This window comes from Lipophrys pholis (assembly GCF_963383615.2).
Source record: "Lipophrys pholis genome assembly, chromosome: 16".
Lineage (NCBI taxonomy): Eukaryota > Metazoa > Chordata > Actinopteri > Blenniiformes > Blenniidae > Lipophrys > Lipophrys pholis.
The window spans coordinates 11,460,897-11,478,497 of record NC_137634.1 but is presented as its reverse complement, the minus strand read 5'-3'; the positions used below and the strand labels follow the sequence as shown (position 1 = coordinate 11,478,497).

Here is a 17,601-nt window from a genome sequence, read left to right as displayed (position 1 = left end):
TAATAACATAATAAAACTGTTATGGACTAGAATTCTTAAAAGATCAGATACATTTTTTTTATATACATATTCGCATCTGCAACATCTATTTAAATTAACTAAATATGTAAGTAAGTTTGTTCCTAAATTTGATCTTGTGTTTATATTGAATTATTTTTATTGTCTATTTTATTTTATTATAGAAATCATTTATTTAGTTGCATGAAACCTGGAATTAAGATTTAAATGTTTGAACATTTTAAGATTTCACTTGTCTTTTGCAGAGGTAGTGGCTATCTGCTGTTAGGTTAGGGTTAGCGGAGAGAGTGAGAGAGAGAGAGAGAGAGAGAGAGAGAGAGAGAGAGAGAGAGAGAGAGAGAGAACAGACTACAGACTACAGGACAGAGAGAGAATGTCAGTGACATGTATTGGTGGTGTTTAAATGTGCAGAGCACGAGAAATAATAATAATAATAATTCAGCCATTCAGTATGTATAATGTATACAATATAATTCAGTTTAGGCTGTTCAGAGGTGAGCTGGTTAGGACACTTGCCTCGTAGCAACAGTCAAGTTCAGGTTGAGCTCGGGGCCCTTTCTGTGTGGAGTTTGTATGTTCTGTCTGTGCGTGCATGGGTTCACTTCGAGTACTCCAATTTTCCCCTGCAGTACAAAAACACCCATGTGAGGCTTATTACTCTGAATTGCCAGTTGGTGCGAGTGAGTGTGTGTCTCTCTGTCTGTCCTGTGACGGACAGCGACTTGTACGAGATGTACTCTGCCTTCACCATAGCCGGCTGTAATCATCTCCAGCTCCCCACATCAGAAGGAGTCGCTGCACTGGTTGCGTGTCAAGTGTTTGTTGGTATAAAGAAATGATTGTAAAGCTCACCAGAGGAAAGAGTTTTGTTTCTGCTGAACAATGGCCACATGGTTTAGACTCCAGGGAGATCAAATGACTTTTGTGAAGTGTGTCTTCAGAAGTCCGAGTTGTGTTAAAGGTTGTTGTTGTTTTTTCCCCCCCCACAGTTTCTTTGCACAGACAAAGTTATTCGGGCTTTTGCGTCTACATCGATGTTTTTCAGCCAAAACATCTTTGGTCCGAGCCCGAGGCGAGCCAGCCAGTAATTGGTCCGTCTGGCATCTAACCGCTCCTCCTATTGGGCGGCGGTGACCCCCTGTGACCTCACGATTGGCTGATGGCTTCAACATGTGACCCAGGAAACGCGATCCGTTACTGCGGTTGCTCGACCCTGCCTCAAGGTCGACTTCTTTCTGGAAGTCGCTGCAGAGAGGTCATGACGGTGAAAGCTGATTGGCTGCTGCAGGTTTTCAATGCTTTGGCTGTGGTTGCCTCTGGGTGTAAGGATCTAGCAATTAACCATGTTCATAAGCACACACATGAGATGGTGCACCCGCACAAACACACACACACACACACGCACACGTAAACGCACACAAAGCCGCGCTTGCATGGGGTCGTGTCTTACACAACTTACCACACACACTTTCAAACAGGGGCAGGAGTTGAAAGTAATTGTAAATCAGAGTGATATGAGGGAAAGATGGTGAGTAGTCTGGTAAACAGATGGTCTACCACATACGTACACACACACAAACACACACACACACACACACACACACACTTGCCCGCACACGCGGGCCGTATGGTTGCTTCATCTGCCTGATGGGAAAAATTAACATTCTCGACATCACACACTTCTATAAACACACAATGGTACAAAGTGACAATCAATAAATGCATGCGCGCGCACACACACACATACGCACACACACACACACACAAACACACACGCGCACACAGATGAAACACAGAAATGATTCATCATCCATACAGCTGCTTAAGAAAATCCATAACTCAGCTGTGAAGCAGAAACTTTTAGTGTTAGCCAGAAAAACAAGACAAATGCCATTCTATTTTTGAGCCACTTTTACGTTGAGGAACAAATGAAGGAATAAAAGATTGAAATATATATATAGAAGGAGACAGAAAAAAGAAAGAGAGACATAAAAATAGAAGAGAGATGGAAAGAAAAAAGTGGACTTTTAAAATCCGATTGTAAAGTATCGACCTGTCCATAAGTGGATCACACATATCCAGATACACCCGTGCAGACACACGCGTGTACATACACACATATACAGAAATGCAGAAAGTCACAGAGAGAAGACGAGCTGGGGAGAAAGAGATCTCATCTCATAAGGGGAAGAATGAAGCAATAATTCAGTGGTATCGAACTGCTGGCTGGCCAGAGAATCAATATCACCACACCTCCTCTCCTTTTCCTCCGCTCCTTCTTCTTCTTCTCCTTTTACACCAACCCTCTTCAACCTTTCACCCACTCAACTTTGCCCTTTTCTCTCCCCCCGCTCTGTTTTTAAAAACCGATGTTTTCCCCCCCTCCGCGCTCTTTTGGATGTGTAACTATAAAAGTATCACTTGAATGTGTATTGAAGATATTAGAGATGTAGGGCTCGTCTACTTTCTCAGCCTTCGCTGCCTCCCCCTCCTTTTTCTTTCCGTCTCCCCCTGTTCACATTTTATTGTGAAACAGGAGCGGACGGTCTGTCCTCATGAAACTTCTATGAGTATTGATCTGATGGGCAGCCCTGGACTCTGGAAAGAGGAGAAGGAAGGGAGGATGGATGGATGGATGGATGGATGGATGGATGGATGGATGGATGGATGGATGGATGGATGGATGGATGGATGGATGGATAAGATGGCTATAGGTGGAAATGAAGCAGAAACAACAAAGGGTAGGGGTGTGATGGGGGAGGGAAACAGAATTAGTGTAAATATTGATTTGGTGTCAGTCTTTTGAAGTGTTGTAAATGTTTTGGGACATTTGGGACGTGTGTCTTCAGTTGAGAAAATCCTCTAACAGTTACTTTGGAGGTGACTTTTGAAGGACTTCCTGCTAAACCAGGCCATGTTGAAAATCCACAGAGAGAGTACATCAGCTATTTGGAGGAAGATGCTCTATGCTCTGGATGGAAATATAAATGTATTAGGGAATGGGAACTTAAAGATGCAACAGCATGTTAAACAAACAAGTTCATATTAATTCTGATACTTCAGCTACAGCCAGTTACAGTCTTTTTGTTTTTTTTAATACAGTTGTATTTGTAGTTGTTGCTCGCTCAGTTTCAGCTCAGAAAACTAACCCTTTCGTTCCAAACTGAAAACTGAAGACCCCGCTGGTGTTTGTGTGTGTCGCTGATGCTACTGTTACTGCACCTCAGCTGGTATTACCGATGCCTTTTAAAGCTGATGTATAATCAATCGGACCACTGCTGCAGCACCGTGACTATTTCTGTTCCAGTTGTGGAAAGGAGCCGCTGAAGGAATCGTTTGGGAAACCTGACCTTTGGGTTTTAAAACATTACACACACCAGTACACACACACTGCATTCAGCTGTGTATGCATACATCCACTGCTACATGAACACACAAACATTCACACATTCTCTGTCTTTATAGGAAACCTATTGTTCTATTAATAAAAAGTCGTATACTTTAGGCCCGAGCCAGTGAAACCACTCTAAGTCATCCTGTTGTGTATCTGTGCATGCGTGTGTTATATTAGCGTTGGCATCAGTTAAACGTCTCCAGGGATGCACAGAGGATGGATCTGACACTGGCAGTTAATTCTGACAGTTGATATCCACACCAACTACCAGGCAGCTGTTTTTGTAATTTTTGTTTTTCTCAGCCATGACTGAGTTCACTGTCTTTTCCTTTCTCTCAGTTTAAGGATGATTTAACCCACCTGTCGGCTCCCCTCCATTTGAAATTGCAGAAACAGTTCCTGCAGTTGCAGACTGAACATAAAGACTAACAATATATATCAAAATAAGCAGTTTTATTGCCGGTGGATCCCAACAGCTATTTACAATATTGACTTATAATATGAAAAACAGTAAGTTTTCAGGTTAATCCAATATTAAAAATCACTATTCGCCCATCCCCCCCCACACTTTGAAAGTCCCTGTACTATAATATGCTGTACTCAAATACTATAATAACACTAGCGAGTACCAGATTGATCTGACAAGCTATGTCTATTTTCAGGCAATGCAAAGCCTAATAAGGCATTGGCCTTCCCTCCACCTGATCGGTGATCTTTGTTAGAAAGCCAGTAATGTTACCGTATTAGATGAAGCGCCGTTTGATAATGTAATAATCCATTTCTTCGGACTTGCTGAAGCTTTTTATTGGCCACTCGATTGATGTCAGATTAAATTGTAGCGACTTAAAAAAAAAACACAAAAAAATTATTGTGTTATTTTTAAAGTAAAGTTTAATGAGGCATTAAACTGTAATTCATTCACAGTGGTCAACCCAGTTTTTTTCTTCTTTTGTTCTTTGTATGCTTCAACTTTTTCCTCTGTTTTCCACCTGACCGTTTCAAATCACTGAATTATGTTAATATAATTATCATAAACAAGTCATGTATAATCATCATTCATCCTGAAGCTTTTCTGGGAGCAGTGGGAGACATTGTCCATAACGGTTCAACATCTGGTCTTTTAACAGCTCACAATTTATGAGGCTGTGCTGCTAACAAATTGAATAGTTTCGGACATAATAGAAACCAGAAAGTTGGGTGTGATATGATAATAAAGCAGACATATCTAAAACACACACACACACACACACACACACACACACACACACACACACACACACACACACACACACACACACACACACACACACACACACACACACACACACACACACACACACACGCTCAAAGAAAACGTAAAACAACACAAAACATTCAGCTGTCATTTATCAGTGCTGGACTTGGAAAGTACCAGATATCACCGCAGCTGCAGACGTACACACACACACACACACACACACACACACACACACACACACACACACACACACACACACACACACACACACACACACACACCCACACACACACACACACACACACACACACACACACACACATATACATACGCAGTAACTTAAGCACACAGGGTTCAACAGTGGGCTGAAGACACATGTTCCACACATAAAAATAAACATGGAAACACACATGCAGATACACGCACAATATCCTTTAAGTCGTCCTTTTTACTGACGGAGGTTTCAGAGTTCGACTTGATTGACATATTGATTGGATAAAGACTGTGTAGGAACGTAATTGCAACATTAAAGTGAACGCTAAGCGTCCTTTAAAACCCTTTAGATTATACCTGCACTGTTATTATCATACAAATGCTTTTGACACCATTAGGTACTCCACCAGGTCTATCCATCTTTGCACATTTACATGTAGCATTTAACTGTCGGCACTGCATCACTGAGCTGCTCCTACTAATACTGACAGGATGCCATCAGAGGAGGAATTTGATGTTGTTGGGAGGGAAGCCACTAAATAATTTCCTCATTTATTCCGCGCCATATACACTAATGTAAACTCTTACTGGATAGTTATTTTATTTATGTCGGCTGATACTTACGTCTCTACTCTGGTAGCCCGAGGGCAGCAAAATCGTTGTACCTGCAAACGTAAGGTTTTCCAGGTAGTCATGTAAATTCATTCCTGTTCATAACAAACTCTGAACTTATTTATAACATTTCTTGTGTTTTCAAAAGCTTGAAAAGTGCCTCCATTGTTAAATGTTGTAGTCAATTCTGATCTCAACAATGTTGCACCAGCAAAGTGATTACTCCTGTAGCCATCAGCATACATCTTTCAACAAACTAAGCATCACAGTATGGTGTCGAAACTATTAAACTAGCATTAATGTAGCTATAACTTCCTCCGCTGTTACGTTATCTTTTGCTTCAATCATTGCTGCTGTTGAGATCTGAGATCTCAGTATCGCATTATCTCCTCTAATCACAATGAAACAGTTCAACAAATTAGGGAGAGCAGCTAATGTCAATTTTGTTAATTTTGCAATTTTCAAGGTCAACTATCTGGCTGAAGTGCAGACCAGTTTTGTTCCACGGGCCTCATGTTCAACACGCCGGCCCTCCATCATCTGCCAAATGATGGAAAAGACAGGAGTGTTCACGGTTTTTGTGTGTTTCTCAGATCTGAATGTTGGTGGAAAAAAAGCAGGCAAACCTTTGACTCAAGTCACATTTGCATTGGAATTACGGTGATATTCATAGCATTAGACCCCAAAATTAAATAAAATGGACACTGCAACAGGATGCTATGGTGGCTGAACTCAATGCACAATGACACATTATGATCTGTCCATTTAGACATATTCTGTTTCAACAAGCAGTTCAAGCCATGCACAAAATCCTCATAAATATTGTTAGTATCTTGCGCAGTCACACAGATATAGAATAGATTTCACAATTTTTACATTGGGAATATGTGATTAATGGACAAATGTGTTTAAAGTACACCTTTGTTTTTATGTTGCTTGCCGTCTGCAGTAGCATATTTCCCGTTTGAAGCTACACCCTGGCTTGTTAAACCCATACAGGATCATTCTCGGTGCTCCACTTTAAGAAAATCTCTGCAGTAGCTGTTAAGAGATGTAGTTTCTTCAGTTACAGTTTCCCAGCCAGATTTTGAACTGCCGACCTTTCAGTTACAAGCCTGCCTCTATAACCTCCAGGCTTCTGTCAGCTTGTAGAGATCCTGCTGAGCAGGTTCATTATTTTCCAACTCAGTTAAATAAAAAAAAAAACCGAAAAAAGAAAAACCTGTACTTGATACCAGCGTGGTGCTTCGGAACAAAATGTCACAAAATGGGATGTCATCCTCTCTGCTCACCAGTTGGATCCCCCCCTGCAGACTACCACAGATGTTGTGATTCTGTATCTATTCATCATGTGTGCACACCGAGGATGAACACCAGTTACAACAGCATGAAAGATGCAACATGTGAAACTTGAACATTAATTTGGTTTGAGACAAGACAGTGTAATCTGTATGGCTTTCAGGCAGTCACATGAAGGATTATTGGCATATTAAGAAGCAGTAATGATCATTTGCAGGCTGAAGAAGTGGACGAAAAACCGCCCCATCAATTTTCAGACAGGACTCGACTTTGATTATATGGAATGCCCTTGAATGCCTATCATCAGTTTTTTTGTAAATATTCATGTCATCATCCTCTGTTGAGCTCAGCAGCTCTGCTCTTATCTGCATTGTTTAGAGATGCAACATGTGGCTGTTTTCAGTCAAACAACTGAATCTGCCTGCTCAGCTCCACACGGCAGGTGAAGTCAGGTGTCCCAAAACCCTTGAGAGTCAAAAATGAATCTGTAATATTTCTGTTGGACGGAGACAGAGCACCACAGAGAGTTAGATTCATGCGGCTCTCTAACAAGTCTTTTGGAGAAAGTGATAGCATGTGAGTGTCAGAATAGATCAAAACTACTTGCAGGCATCATATGGGCAAATGCTGGGAAATATAGTAGATTTTTTTTCTAGCTGCAATTTTTTATTTTATTTTTTTTTCGTTGCAGTTTAATCTAATTCATTCCTCTGTCTGATTCTGTCTCCTGCAGCACTGAATGAACCGACCATCGACTATGGCTTCCAGAGGCTTCAGAAAGTCATCCCACGACACCCGGGTGATCCCGAGAGGCTTCCAAAGGTACGAAACAGTCAACCTTTACTACTCCACTCAGTGCCTTCATTAGACAGCAAACCCAGTGTGATTAAGGCTCAGGGCCTGCTTTGAAAGACTTCAAAACAATAAATACTGGAGCTCAACAATATTAGTTACTCTGAGCTGCTCTGCCATCAAAGAGCGAGCAGAGATTCACAGAAAAGTCAGATGAAAAAGAACAAAATTAACTTAGTGTTTATGTTTCACTGTTGTTTTGCATGTCTTTTATTTTTTTTAATTTCTAAGCAGAATAAGTGTTTTCAAATCTCTTGTGGGTTGTGTTTTCACCTCCTCATAAACTACGTGCGTGAACTGCTTAACCCTCGTTTCCAGGGTGAGTGTTTGAATCTTCTCCAGATCACAGAGTCACATCTGATTATTTGTTTATCAGCCACAGACGAATCAGAGTGTTTAAAGGATCAGCAGATGTAAACAATTCGCACCAAACGATGAGCTCTGCTTTGATACCAGAGCCCGTCATCTTCTTCATGCAGGGTGAATTTCCCTAGAATGCTTGTGATTGCTTGTGAGATTTTTGTGTGTGACCTCACTGACTTGACCTGGTTCGGATTTGATTTCATACCTCAGGGTGAGCGCAGTCGAGACCTTGTAAACAGATGTTGTTAATTGTCTCCGGGTTCCTATCTGAAGCCGCTCCAGGATCGTCGAAGATCGAGCGTTGGTTATTATGCGATGATGCTGAGATGTCATCACAGTCGTGCCAACGCCGTCGTTTCTGCGCATCTGTTAGCAATTGCATGTAATGTACATTTTCAGTGTGGGAGAATGTTCAACACTAACACAAAACTTTACATCTAAAATCTGTTTGATATCTGGTGATGCACCGTGTTCACTTGTTCATTGTTATATGTGTGGCTTATACTCTAAATTACAGCAATGACCTTCCAATCTAAAAGTGGATATGAAACCTATCCATCTTCTACACTGCCTCAACCAATTTAGGGTTATAAGATATGTGGAATGCTCCCTCAAGGTATGTTTTTTGACTGATGGAGAAAACCCATGTATCCACGGGAAAACAATGCAAACTTTTTCTGAACAAATTCACTGATAAACATACACAGGTCACAGGGCTTTATCTGCTTCAACCAGATATAAAATTAGGAATGAAAATGTTGATAGATTAGCTATTAAACTATTCATTTCTTTACTACTTGTAGAATTTAGTTTCAATGAACAAGAGTGAATGGCAGAAGTGTGGTGGTCAGAATGTTTACTGATATTATAAACCATACTTTAAACCATAGCGATGCCCTGTCCATGGCTTTCCTGTGGTGTAGGTCTAACACACACATATTAAACTGCACCATTTCTTTCTACAGAGAGAAAAAGAATGAATGGGTTTGTAAAACCCAGTTTGAGTCCAGGTTGGGCCAGGCTGCTTTTCTGTGTTGAGTTTGCATGTTTCCCCTTTGTGTATGCATTTTCTCTTCGTGTATGTATTTGTGAACGTGTGTGACTGCCCTGGAAGTACCCTATTTTGCCCATAGTCGGCCCACTAGTTGGATAAAGTTGTACAAAAGATGGAAAGAGTACGATAACTCGGCAAGATTTCACTTATAATTAAAATGTATTGTTCATGGGCGGCGGACGGATTGGAGTAATGTTTTGTGTGTTTTTCAGACGCAAATGTAGCATAAATTGTGCAAATGCTGTTGCAGTCAGGGATTGAGTGGTGGAATTAGGTCCACACATCAGAGAAGATTCGGTGCTTTAAAAGCATTTCTCTGTAAGCAGGCTTGTTATGTTTCAACTTACAATAAATGCACTTATTACATTTGTTGTGCGATGGCCAGGAAATGAGTGCAGCCTATAGTGTGAGATGCCATAAGTGTTGTTCGTTGCACCTTCTGGTAAACGGCAGAGAACTCAATTTTTTATACATTAACATACACTCTGCATGTGCGATGCACACCTTGTTAGTGGTGAATACATAATGCTTTCCTTCTTTTTCAATTTCAGATCAATGTAAAGGGGAAATACGTTACCTTCTCCATTATCTCCACACTTCTTATAAAGTCATTTAATCCGAGCAATCGAATTGTTCATATCTGACTGAGCTCAGTTTCTGAAAAAACATGCAGGCAGTCATTCATTTTAATGCATATTTGCAAGTGTTGTATTGATATAGTACATATTAATAATGCCAAAATATCCTGTGGCACATTGTAAAAAGGAAGATGAATGATAATTACTTGTCTGAATTCTTGCAAAGAACCCAGAAATGATCTTACGTTGGACTCTGATTCACCACATACCACCCTCATCTTTCAAAAACAACCCAGGCCATTTATTTTTGTTTTTAATTTGGACCAGTCAAGCTTATGATGTCACACAAGATATTTCCAGGAAAAGCTATAATGACGACAGTCGTGCAGCTGTAACTGTAACTAGAGTGGCTCAATGGATTGATCAGATATCACATTTAAGTGATATATGATACAGACCTTCATTAGGGGCATGGACTAACTTCCAGATCTTTTCCTACATAGTAACAAGAGCACACGAACTCCAATAAAAAAAGATTAGAGTCACTGCTCACAAAGCAAGCCGCCACTGTATTGTGCCGTCATAGTACAAGATGAAACACATTGAACACAGTTTAGATCACTGGTGGAACTTGTGAATGAAAGACAACCCAGGAAAACAAGCCTTTAATCCCACTTTATCACTGTAATTCATCTTAACTCATATATCTCATTCTCACCTCCTGTCTCGTGATGCTCCTCGCGTCTCAAGCCTGACTAGTGCTTCTCTGAGCTTAAGAGCACCATGCTCCTAATTTACAAAAAAGCTCTCCGTCATTTCAGTGACAGAAAGCTTTTACACAAAGACTTGCTCTAATCACATGACCCTGAGATGAATAAGTGACTTCTTTGCTTTTATTGAGGAGCTCAGTTCAGAACAAGCTTCTTCTTACATGCTTCTTTCTTTGTGTGTGACTGTGCGTCCATGTACTGTGTGTGCATTGCTGGGTGATTCATCATCATGTAGCCTCGTCGATCGAACCCTGAGACTTTATTACTGCTGCCCACCAGTAGTCACTATGTGTGTGTATGCGTCTGAGACAGAGACAGAGCTCATGTATTTGTCTTATCTGGATGCTGAATGTATGTCGGAGCAATGTGAAATATTGTCTTGCTTTAGATTATTTCGATTATAAGTATTACACTGCCTGTGCATGTGCATTGATTCAAGTAGGCGATATAGATCAAGAATATACCGGCGTGTATTGGTTGGCGCCAAATAGGCTCATGCACACACACACACAGACACACACACACACACAGACACTTGGCTAGTTGTCTCGAGTATTGATCCACCCATTTATTGAAGTTATAGGAGTTTGTTGCCAGGACTATAGAGAAGACAGACAGACGGAGCAGTGGAGTGTATGAGAGGATTACCAGTGGACAGCCGATTCTATAATTGTTCAGTGAACATTTGGGGGATTTTGCTGGCTGCACACACACACACACACACACACACACACACACACACACACACACACACACACACACACACACACACACACACACACACACACACACACACACACACACACACACACACACACACACAGTATTCAGCTGCCAGTTTGTGTCACTTTGAGTCCCTCAGCACCCATATGTGCACATATAGTTACTGTAGTTACTGTACACAGAAGAAAGAAGCATTGTATTTTATTTCTACAAAACTGCAAAAAAAAACTTGCAATAAACAGTTTGGAGATTTTTTTGTGCTTTAGTCGCAGTATTCCCGCAGCTTTGTCTTCAGTAATAATGGCCTGGTTAAACGGTTTAAACCTGTATAAAGATCTTGAACGTGTTGCATCAAAAAAACATTTTTCTATGCTAAACATTCGCGCACATTCTGAAAGTCTTGGCTCTTGATTTTGTAATGCATATTCATAAACCACAATGTTTAATAATCAAGAATCCAATTTGGCTGGGAAAGTGTTGCTGCACTGATCTGTTGCTGATCATCTGTGTGGGCGATAGGCCAGCAGCTTAGGGAGAGAGAAGCTTCAATGCCTGTCGGTTACACAGAGAAGTCAGTCACCCCTCTTTGCCCTGTCGTACCCTTCTCGCTGCTGAAGACAATTGTTGGGAGGAAAGCATTTGCAATTGAAGATGTAGGTGGTCTTTGGCTCTTGAAAACGTTGTCTGAAAGAGGTTGGATCCATGCACAGATTGTGTTATTGTATCTGCACTTACTGAGCTCAGAATATGACAGTGTTTGGGCATACGGTGGATGCATATTCACTTGTCCTTACATATTCCTAATGTTGGAGCTTCGATTTAAAGATGAAAAATAATGAATTACACATGAAGCTCAACTTGCTTTTTTTGTGTCACCAGTCTCCTTGTATTGTTTCACAATTGAATTTCCTTTTACTACTTGTGCGAGTATCGGGTGCGAGTAGTTTTTAGTGCTTGATAGGTGATAGACAGGTGACCTCTCCATGGTCTGGCTCATCGCGCACGTTAATCTGACTCTGAAAAAGAAGGGTAGATGGACAAAGACTGATATGTTCAACTTGACCTCGTGGGCTTTTGGGGACTCCGGTGTTCAGTTCAATCAGTCTGTATCACCCTCGTAAGACCGGTGACTTTCTCTAATGACTCACTCAGCTGACATCGCTATGCTGCTCATTTGATGATTTCATGTGTTACTGAGGTCATGTCATCGGCAACTCCAATATGAGTAATCCTGGTGGTTAATGAACACATGTTCAGTGTGTGTGTGTGTGTGTGTGTGTGTGTGTGTGTGTGTGTGTGTGTGTGTGTGTGTGTGTGTGTGTGTGTGTGTGTGTGTGTGTGTGTGTGTGTCATGCACTTAAATTCACATATCGACGTTGACATCACTTCACCACCAGTGAGAAGAGATGGAATCTGAAACTACACGTCCTGACACTATCTCACAATGTATTAGTCAGAAAAGATGGTCCCCCAAGGATGTGTGCGGACACACATGTCAATACTGGCGTATGTGTGCAATTGTGTGATATTCCTGTGAGCCCACATGTAAAGTATGACATCATTTCTGTGCGAGGTGTGACCCTGCATGTACGGCATCCCTAATGGCACATTAGAAGCGGATCAAGCGGCTAATGTGCCAGCATTAGGGAGGAATAAGTCATGTGTGTGTCGTGTCTGTGCTGGCCTGGCACACGCACGTTACACACACATCTGACCCCACAGACTCTGGGCTCAGCATTTCCTGGTCCTAATGCATACAACATGTGTGTGTGTGTCTGTGTGTGTATAATGTATGGTTATCACATTAGTGCTGGTCATAACTCAGACAGTAAAAGCTCCTAGACACCTCCTGTTATTCTTTCTCTCTGCCAGCAGATCTGTCTTTTCTTTCACTCACTCACCTCCTGTCTATCTCTCTCTCTCTCTCTCTCTCTCTCTCTCTCTCTCTCTCTCTCTGTCTATCGGACAAGAATAGATGCTACAAGGTTGAAAACATGTCGTATAAACTCAAATGAGGAATTTAATCTTTCATCCAATCAGCTGTCCTTCTTGAAAAAAAAAACCTTTTGCATGACTGACAAGATAGAAAAATGAAATGACAGATGACTATGTGTCAGGTATATATTCCATAAATACTTGACAACAGATGAAATGTAGGACAATCGCATTGGATCAAGGAGAGATTAAAGCACTAAAATCAAGATTTATTGCCGCAATTACAGTGAACAAGCAAAATGAAAAGGAAAAACATGCCAAGTTGTTGTTATTTTTTTGTCACTTCTGTCATCATTTGTCCGTATCGAGAGCAAACTCAGACAGCAGTTGATGGACAGAAACAGGAAAGGGAGAGTTGATCCCAGCACACCCCAGTCGGCACTGATATGGTGATTTGCATGTCAAAAACATTGGGACATCTCCACCTGACAAAATAATCCCAATTCAAAGTCAAATCACTCAAGAAATCATGAATTGAAGTTAGTTTCCGAACAAACTTTATTTAGCGAAGACCCTTGAGGTGCAACTGAACGCTCCAAAACAAAACAAGTCATCAGGTCAGGAGCTGAGATTATTTCACCTGCTTCTCTTTTCAGTCTCAAATGGTTTCTCGTGACGGTTGTTTAACCCATCGAGACCTCAGTAACAGTTCTGTATTTATTCTTTCAGTTTATTCCAGATTTATTTCACTTCACATTTTAGGTTTCGCAGATCTTCATCACATCACATTCAGCTCCATGGGTTGAATAACATTTCCAAATATATATTTAAATGTATGTAAAACATGACGTGAAACAAATCTATTATCAGTTTTATCATAACCTGAAATACAAAACTTTAAGTTCTTCAATACTGTGCATATTACTCATATTTGGTCTCCAATTTCACAAGTAAACTTGAGGAAAGTTTTGATTCTATCAGCATAACTGATTCTCACCTCATTCAATGCACCTTCAGGCTGCTCCATCCCTACTGTTGATGCATATGGAGACCTTCAGGGCATCACAGCTGGACTAGTTTAGACTTTTTAATCAGTTCTGAGGCATTAACGATGCCAGCACTGCTTTCACTCTCATTCATAACAGCACAATGCAGCTGGGAGTTATTCATCTGTATTTAGCAGGATGTAATCTAACAAACAATGCTGTCTTATTTACAGACAGGCAACTCCCTGCAAGAGATTAATTAGGCGATATCAGTGTCTAAATATGAAAGAGTGAAACCAGAACAAAGCATTCAACGTGCATTGATTGCAGCAGTCAGGGAGGCTTTGAGTGATGCAGCGGCAGAAGCCTGCAGACCTGATAATGACGATGTTACCAGAGGATCATCTTTCCTTCCCGTTTATCTGCTACTGGCCTTACTGGAACCACTCGAATATCTCAGATCAGATTTCTGTGTGTGTGTGTGTGTGTGTGTGTGTGTGTGTGTGTGTGTGTGTGTGTGTGTGTGTGTGTGTGTGTGTGTGTGTGTGTGTGTGTGTGTGTGTGTGTGTGTGTGTGTGTGTGTGTGTGTGTGTGTGTGTGCATGCATGCGTGTGTGCGTGGGCCAGCTCACCAGTCTAATATTGAGAGGTTAACGGAGAGCCAGCCTGACCATAATAATGTGTAAAAGATTGAATTTAGCACCATGGACAGACACACTTAAACTGCTGACTGGCTCTGTGACCTCTCATATTCTCTCTCTCTCTCTCTCTCTCTCTCTCTCGCTCTCTCTCTCTCTCTCTCTCTCCCTCTCTCTCTCACACACACACACACACACACACACACACACACACACACACACACACACACACACACACACACACCCACACACACACACACACACACACACACACACACACACACACACACACACACACACACACACACACTGATGAAGAGGCAATATGTTCCATCAGGCACAGACTCACAGGAGAGCACACAGGCAGCCAACCATTTGTATGTGTGTGAGCGTGTCACACAGCGCAAGTTAATACTGTGAAGCACAGAGTAATTTTCTGTCTGTCGCCGGGCAGCCTCACGCTGTGGAAACGACAACACATTAACTGTTAAACAAGACACCTTAGACCCCGGGGTGGGCGCCGAGAGGAAGAGGGGAGAAACTGAGAGGGTGGGCGGGTGAGGAAGAAAAGGAGAAACAATGAAAGGGTTGAGGAGAGGAGCATTTTAGAGGGCTTAGTGGGTGGGGAAGATCGGAATGACAGTCCCTGCTGCAGAGGCAAAATGAAATGAAGAGAGTGGAGGAGAAGGAGGTGAAAATAGGAAAGACAAGCAGAAGAGGAAACAGAGAGTGTATGGTCACATTTTCCGTCATAAGAGCAAAAGGTGAATAAAAATGAGGGCTGGATCCATTTATTTCCTCCTGAGTTTGGACATTTGCTCATATTCACAAATACTGAAAAGGATGTTGTTTCCTTGCAAAAGTAAAAAAAAAAAAAAAAAAAAAAAGCACAGGTTCAGGTGCACAAAATGTAAGTGATAGGAAGTTTACAGAACTCTATTAGACTTAAGTGAGGGATGCTTACACATACACACATTAGTCATAATGATATAACCAGCTGCCTGAAGCCGCTAACCCATTGAGGCCCAAGCAACTGAGGATGGAAACATTGTTGTGGCCTAATATACTATACAGTATGTCTGTCCATGTCTCCTTAAAACTGAAATACCTGCTGTCATTTGAAGACATCATTAAGACACATAAAAGCACTTGACTTGACAGCAGATAATCTGTCTTTAAAAGGAGGCAGGAGCAATTTGTTTATTGCGAATAGATGCTGAAGTGGCTGTTAAGATGATGGTTTGTAGAGGACGAGCCTTTGAGGAGAAGAAAGGGACCGTACATGATTTTTAAATGTTTTTTTCTATGTGGCTTTTTTTTTTCCAAATGCTTTCATGTTCTGTTAAATGTGATCTAACTTCATGTAAATGCATTCTCAGAGATCTTTTGCCTCAAACTAAAAAAAGGAAGCGAGAAACCAGCATTTAATATGTCTCATCAAGACAAAGGGATTCAACTTCGCTGTGTTTATTTTACAGGAAGTTATTTTGAAGAGAGCAGCCGACTTAGTAGAAGCCCTCTACGGTTTACCTCATAACAATCAGGTACGCACCCACATGGGAAGAGTTAAAACTGCGTAGAAGCAACCACTTCTGCTGTCGTCTTTAACATGAAGTATCATCCTCTTCCCGCAGGAGATCATCCTGAAACGTGCGGCGGACATTGCGGAGGCTCTCTACAGCGTTCCTCGGGGACACGGCCAGCTCTCTGGCTCGACCCACAGCGGCATGATGGGAGTCAACTCCTTCACCGGGCAGCTGTCAGTCAACGTTTCTGAACCCTCACAAGCCAACCAAGGTAAGACTGCCACATTGTCTTTTGTCTAGTGTCTTTCAAACGTCATCTGGAGCACAACGTTTGACGTGGAAGCAAGTCTCACAAAGGTTATAGTGTGTAAGTGTCCCTAATAAAGTGGCTGGAAAGTTTATTATCTGAGTATAAAGAGATATAAAAGTCACATTCTGTGCAAAGAAGATGGCAGCAAAGAAGTTTGTAACTTGTTGATTTTTAATGAGAGTCAACTTAAATATCTATCTGCTGGACACCTGTCTGTGATTTTCTTATTTCTTATCACTGATTTCTTGCATTGAATCATTTTTAGGAATTGCTTTGTTTGAGTACCAATCTTGCCATCATGACGAAATTATGAATGATCTGCGTTAGCATTGCCTTGATCGCCTGTCCTCTCCCCTCCTTCCTCCTCCTCCTCCTCCTCCTCCTCATCTTCCTGCAGGCTTCGTGCGCAGCAGCAGTAGCGTGTCCCCTCACGGTTACGTGCCCAGCACCACGCCTCAGCAGACCAGTTACTCCTCAGTCACCAGCACCATGAACGGCTACACCAACAACACCGGCATGACCAACCTGGGAGGCTCGCCCACCTTCCTCAACGGCTCTGCAGCCAACTCGCCTTATGCCAGTGAGTGAACGAGTGCGTGTTCCTTTCTCCGTGAGCTCCACTCCGCATACATGCAAACTGGAGCCACAAACTGGCAGGATCACATACAGATAATGTCCGTGAGCAGAAAGCAGAGAGTCTCAGATCGACTGTGGGGAGATTTCCCCATGGGGCCTTCTGTCGCAGCGTCTTCAAAAAAACAATCACCAACTCGCAGCTCGCAGCTCCATTTTGTCCACCGTCCATCTTCCTCCCTCCTTCCCTCGCTGCCTTTTATCTGACAGCCACACCTTTTCTCTCACTGTCGGTTAATTGTATCCTGTTTCCATTTAGCAGATAGGAGGAGGGATGGAGGGAGGCAGTGAAGGAGCTATAAAGAGAGTTTTTGTTTGTTTGTTTGTTTGCGGAAGTTGTTCTCCCTGATGGTGATGATGAAGGTGGATAAAGATGCAAATTACTTAAGAGGAACCTTCTTGTGTCACTTCTCATAAAATACGTTGTTTATGAAAAGTCCTACATGACTAAAAGTATTAAC

The 17,601-nt window shown here is 41.8% G+C and overlaps 1 protein-coding gene across 6 annotated transcripts in view; it reads left to right on the top strand.

Annotated features, from left to right (window-relative positions):
• Positions 1–17,601, top strand: part of LOC308121977 (transcription factor COE1) — a 93,995-nt gene that overhangs the window by 70,096 nt on the left and 6,298 nt on the right. For all 6 annotated transcript variants that reach the window (XM_080483554.1, XM_080483550.1, XM_080483553.1 and 3 more), the window contains exons 11-14: positions 7,507–7,595; positions 16,150–16,215; positions 16,306–16,468; positions 16,905–17,087. In XM_080483554.1, coding sequence (XP_080339680.1) covers positions 7,507–7,595; positions 16,150–16,215; positions 16,306–16,468; positions 16,905–17,087 — 501 coding nt within the window. The remainder of the gene's footprint in view (positions 1–7,506; positions 7,596–16,149; positions 16,216–16,305; positions 16,469–16,904; positions 17,088–17,601) is intronic.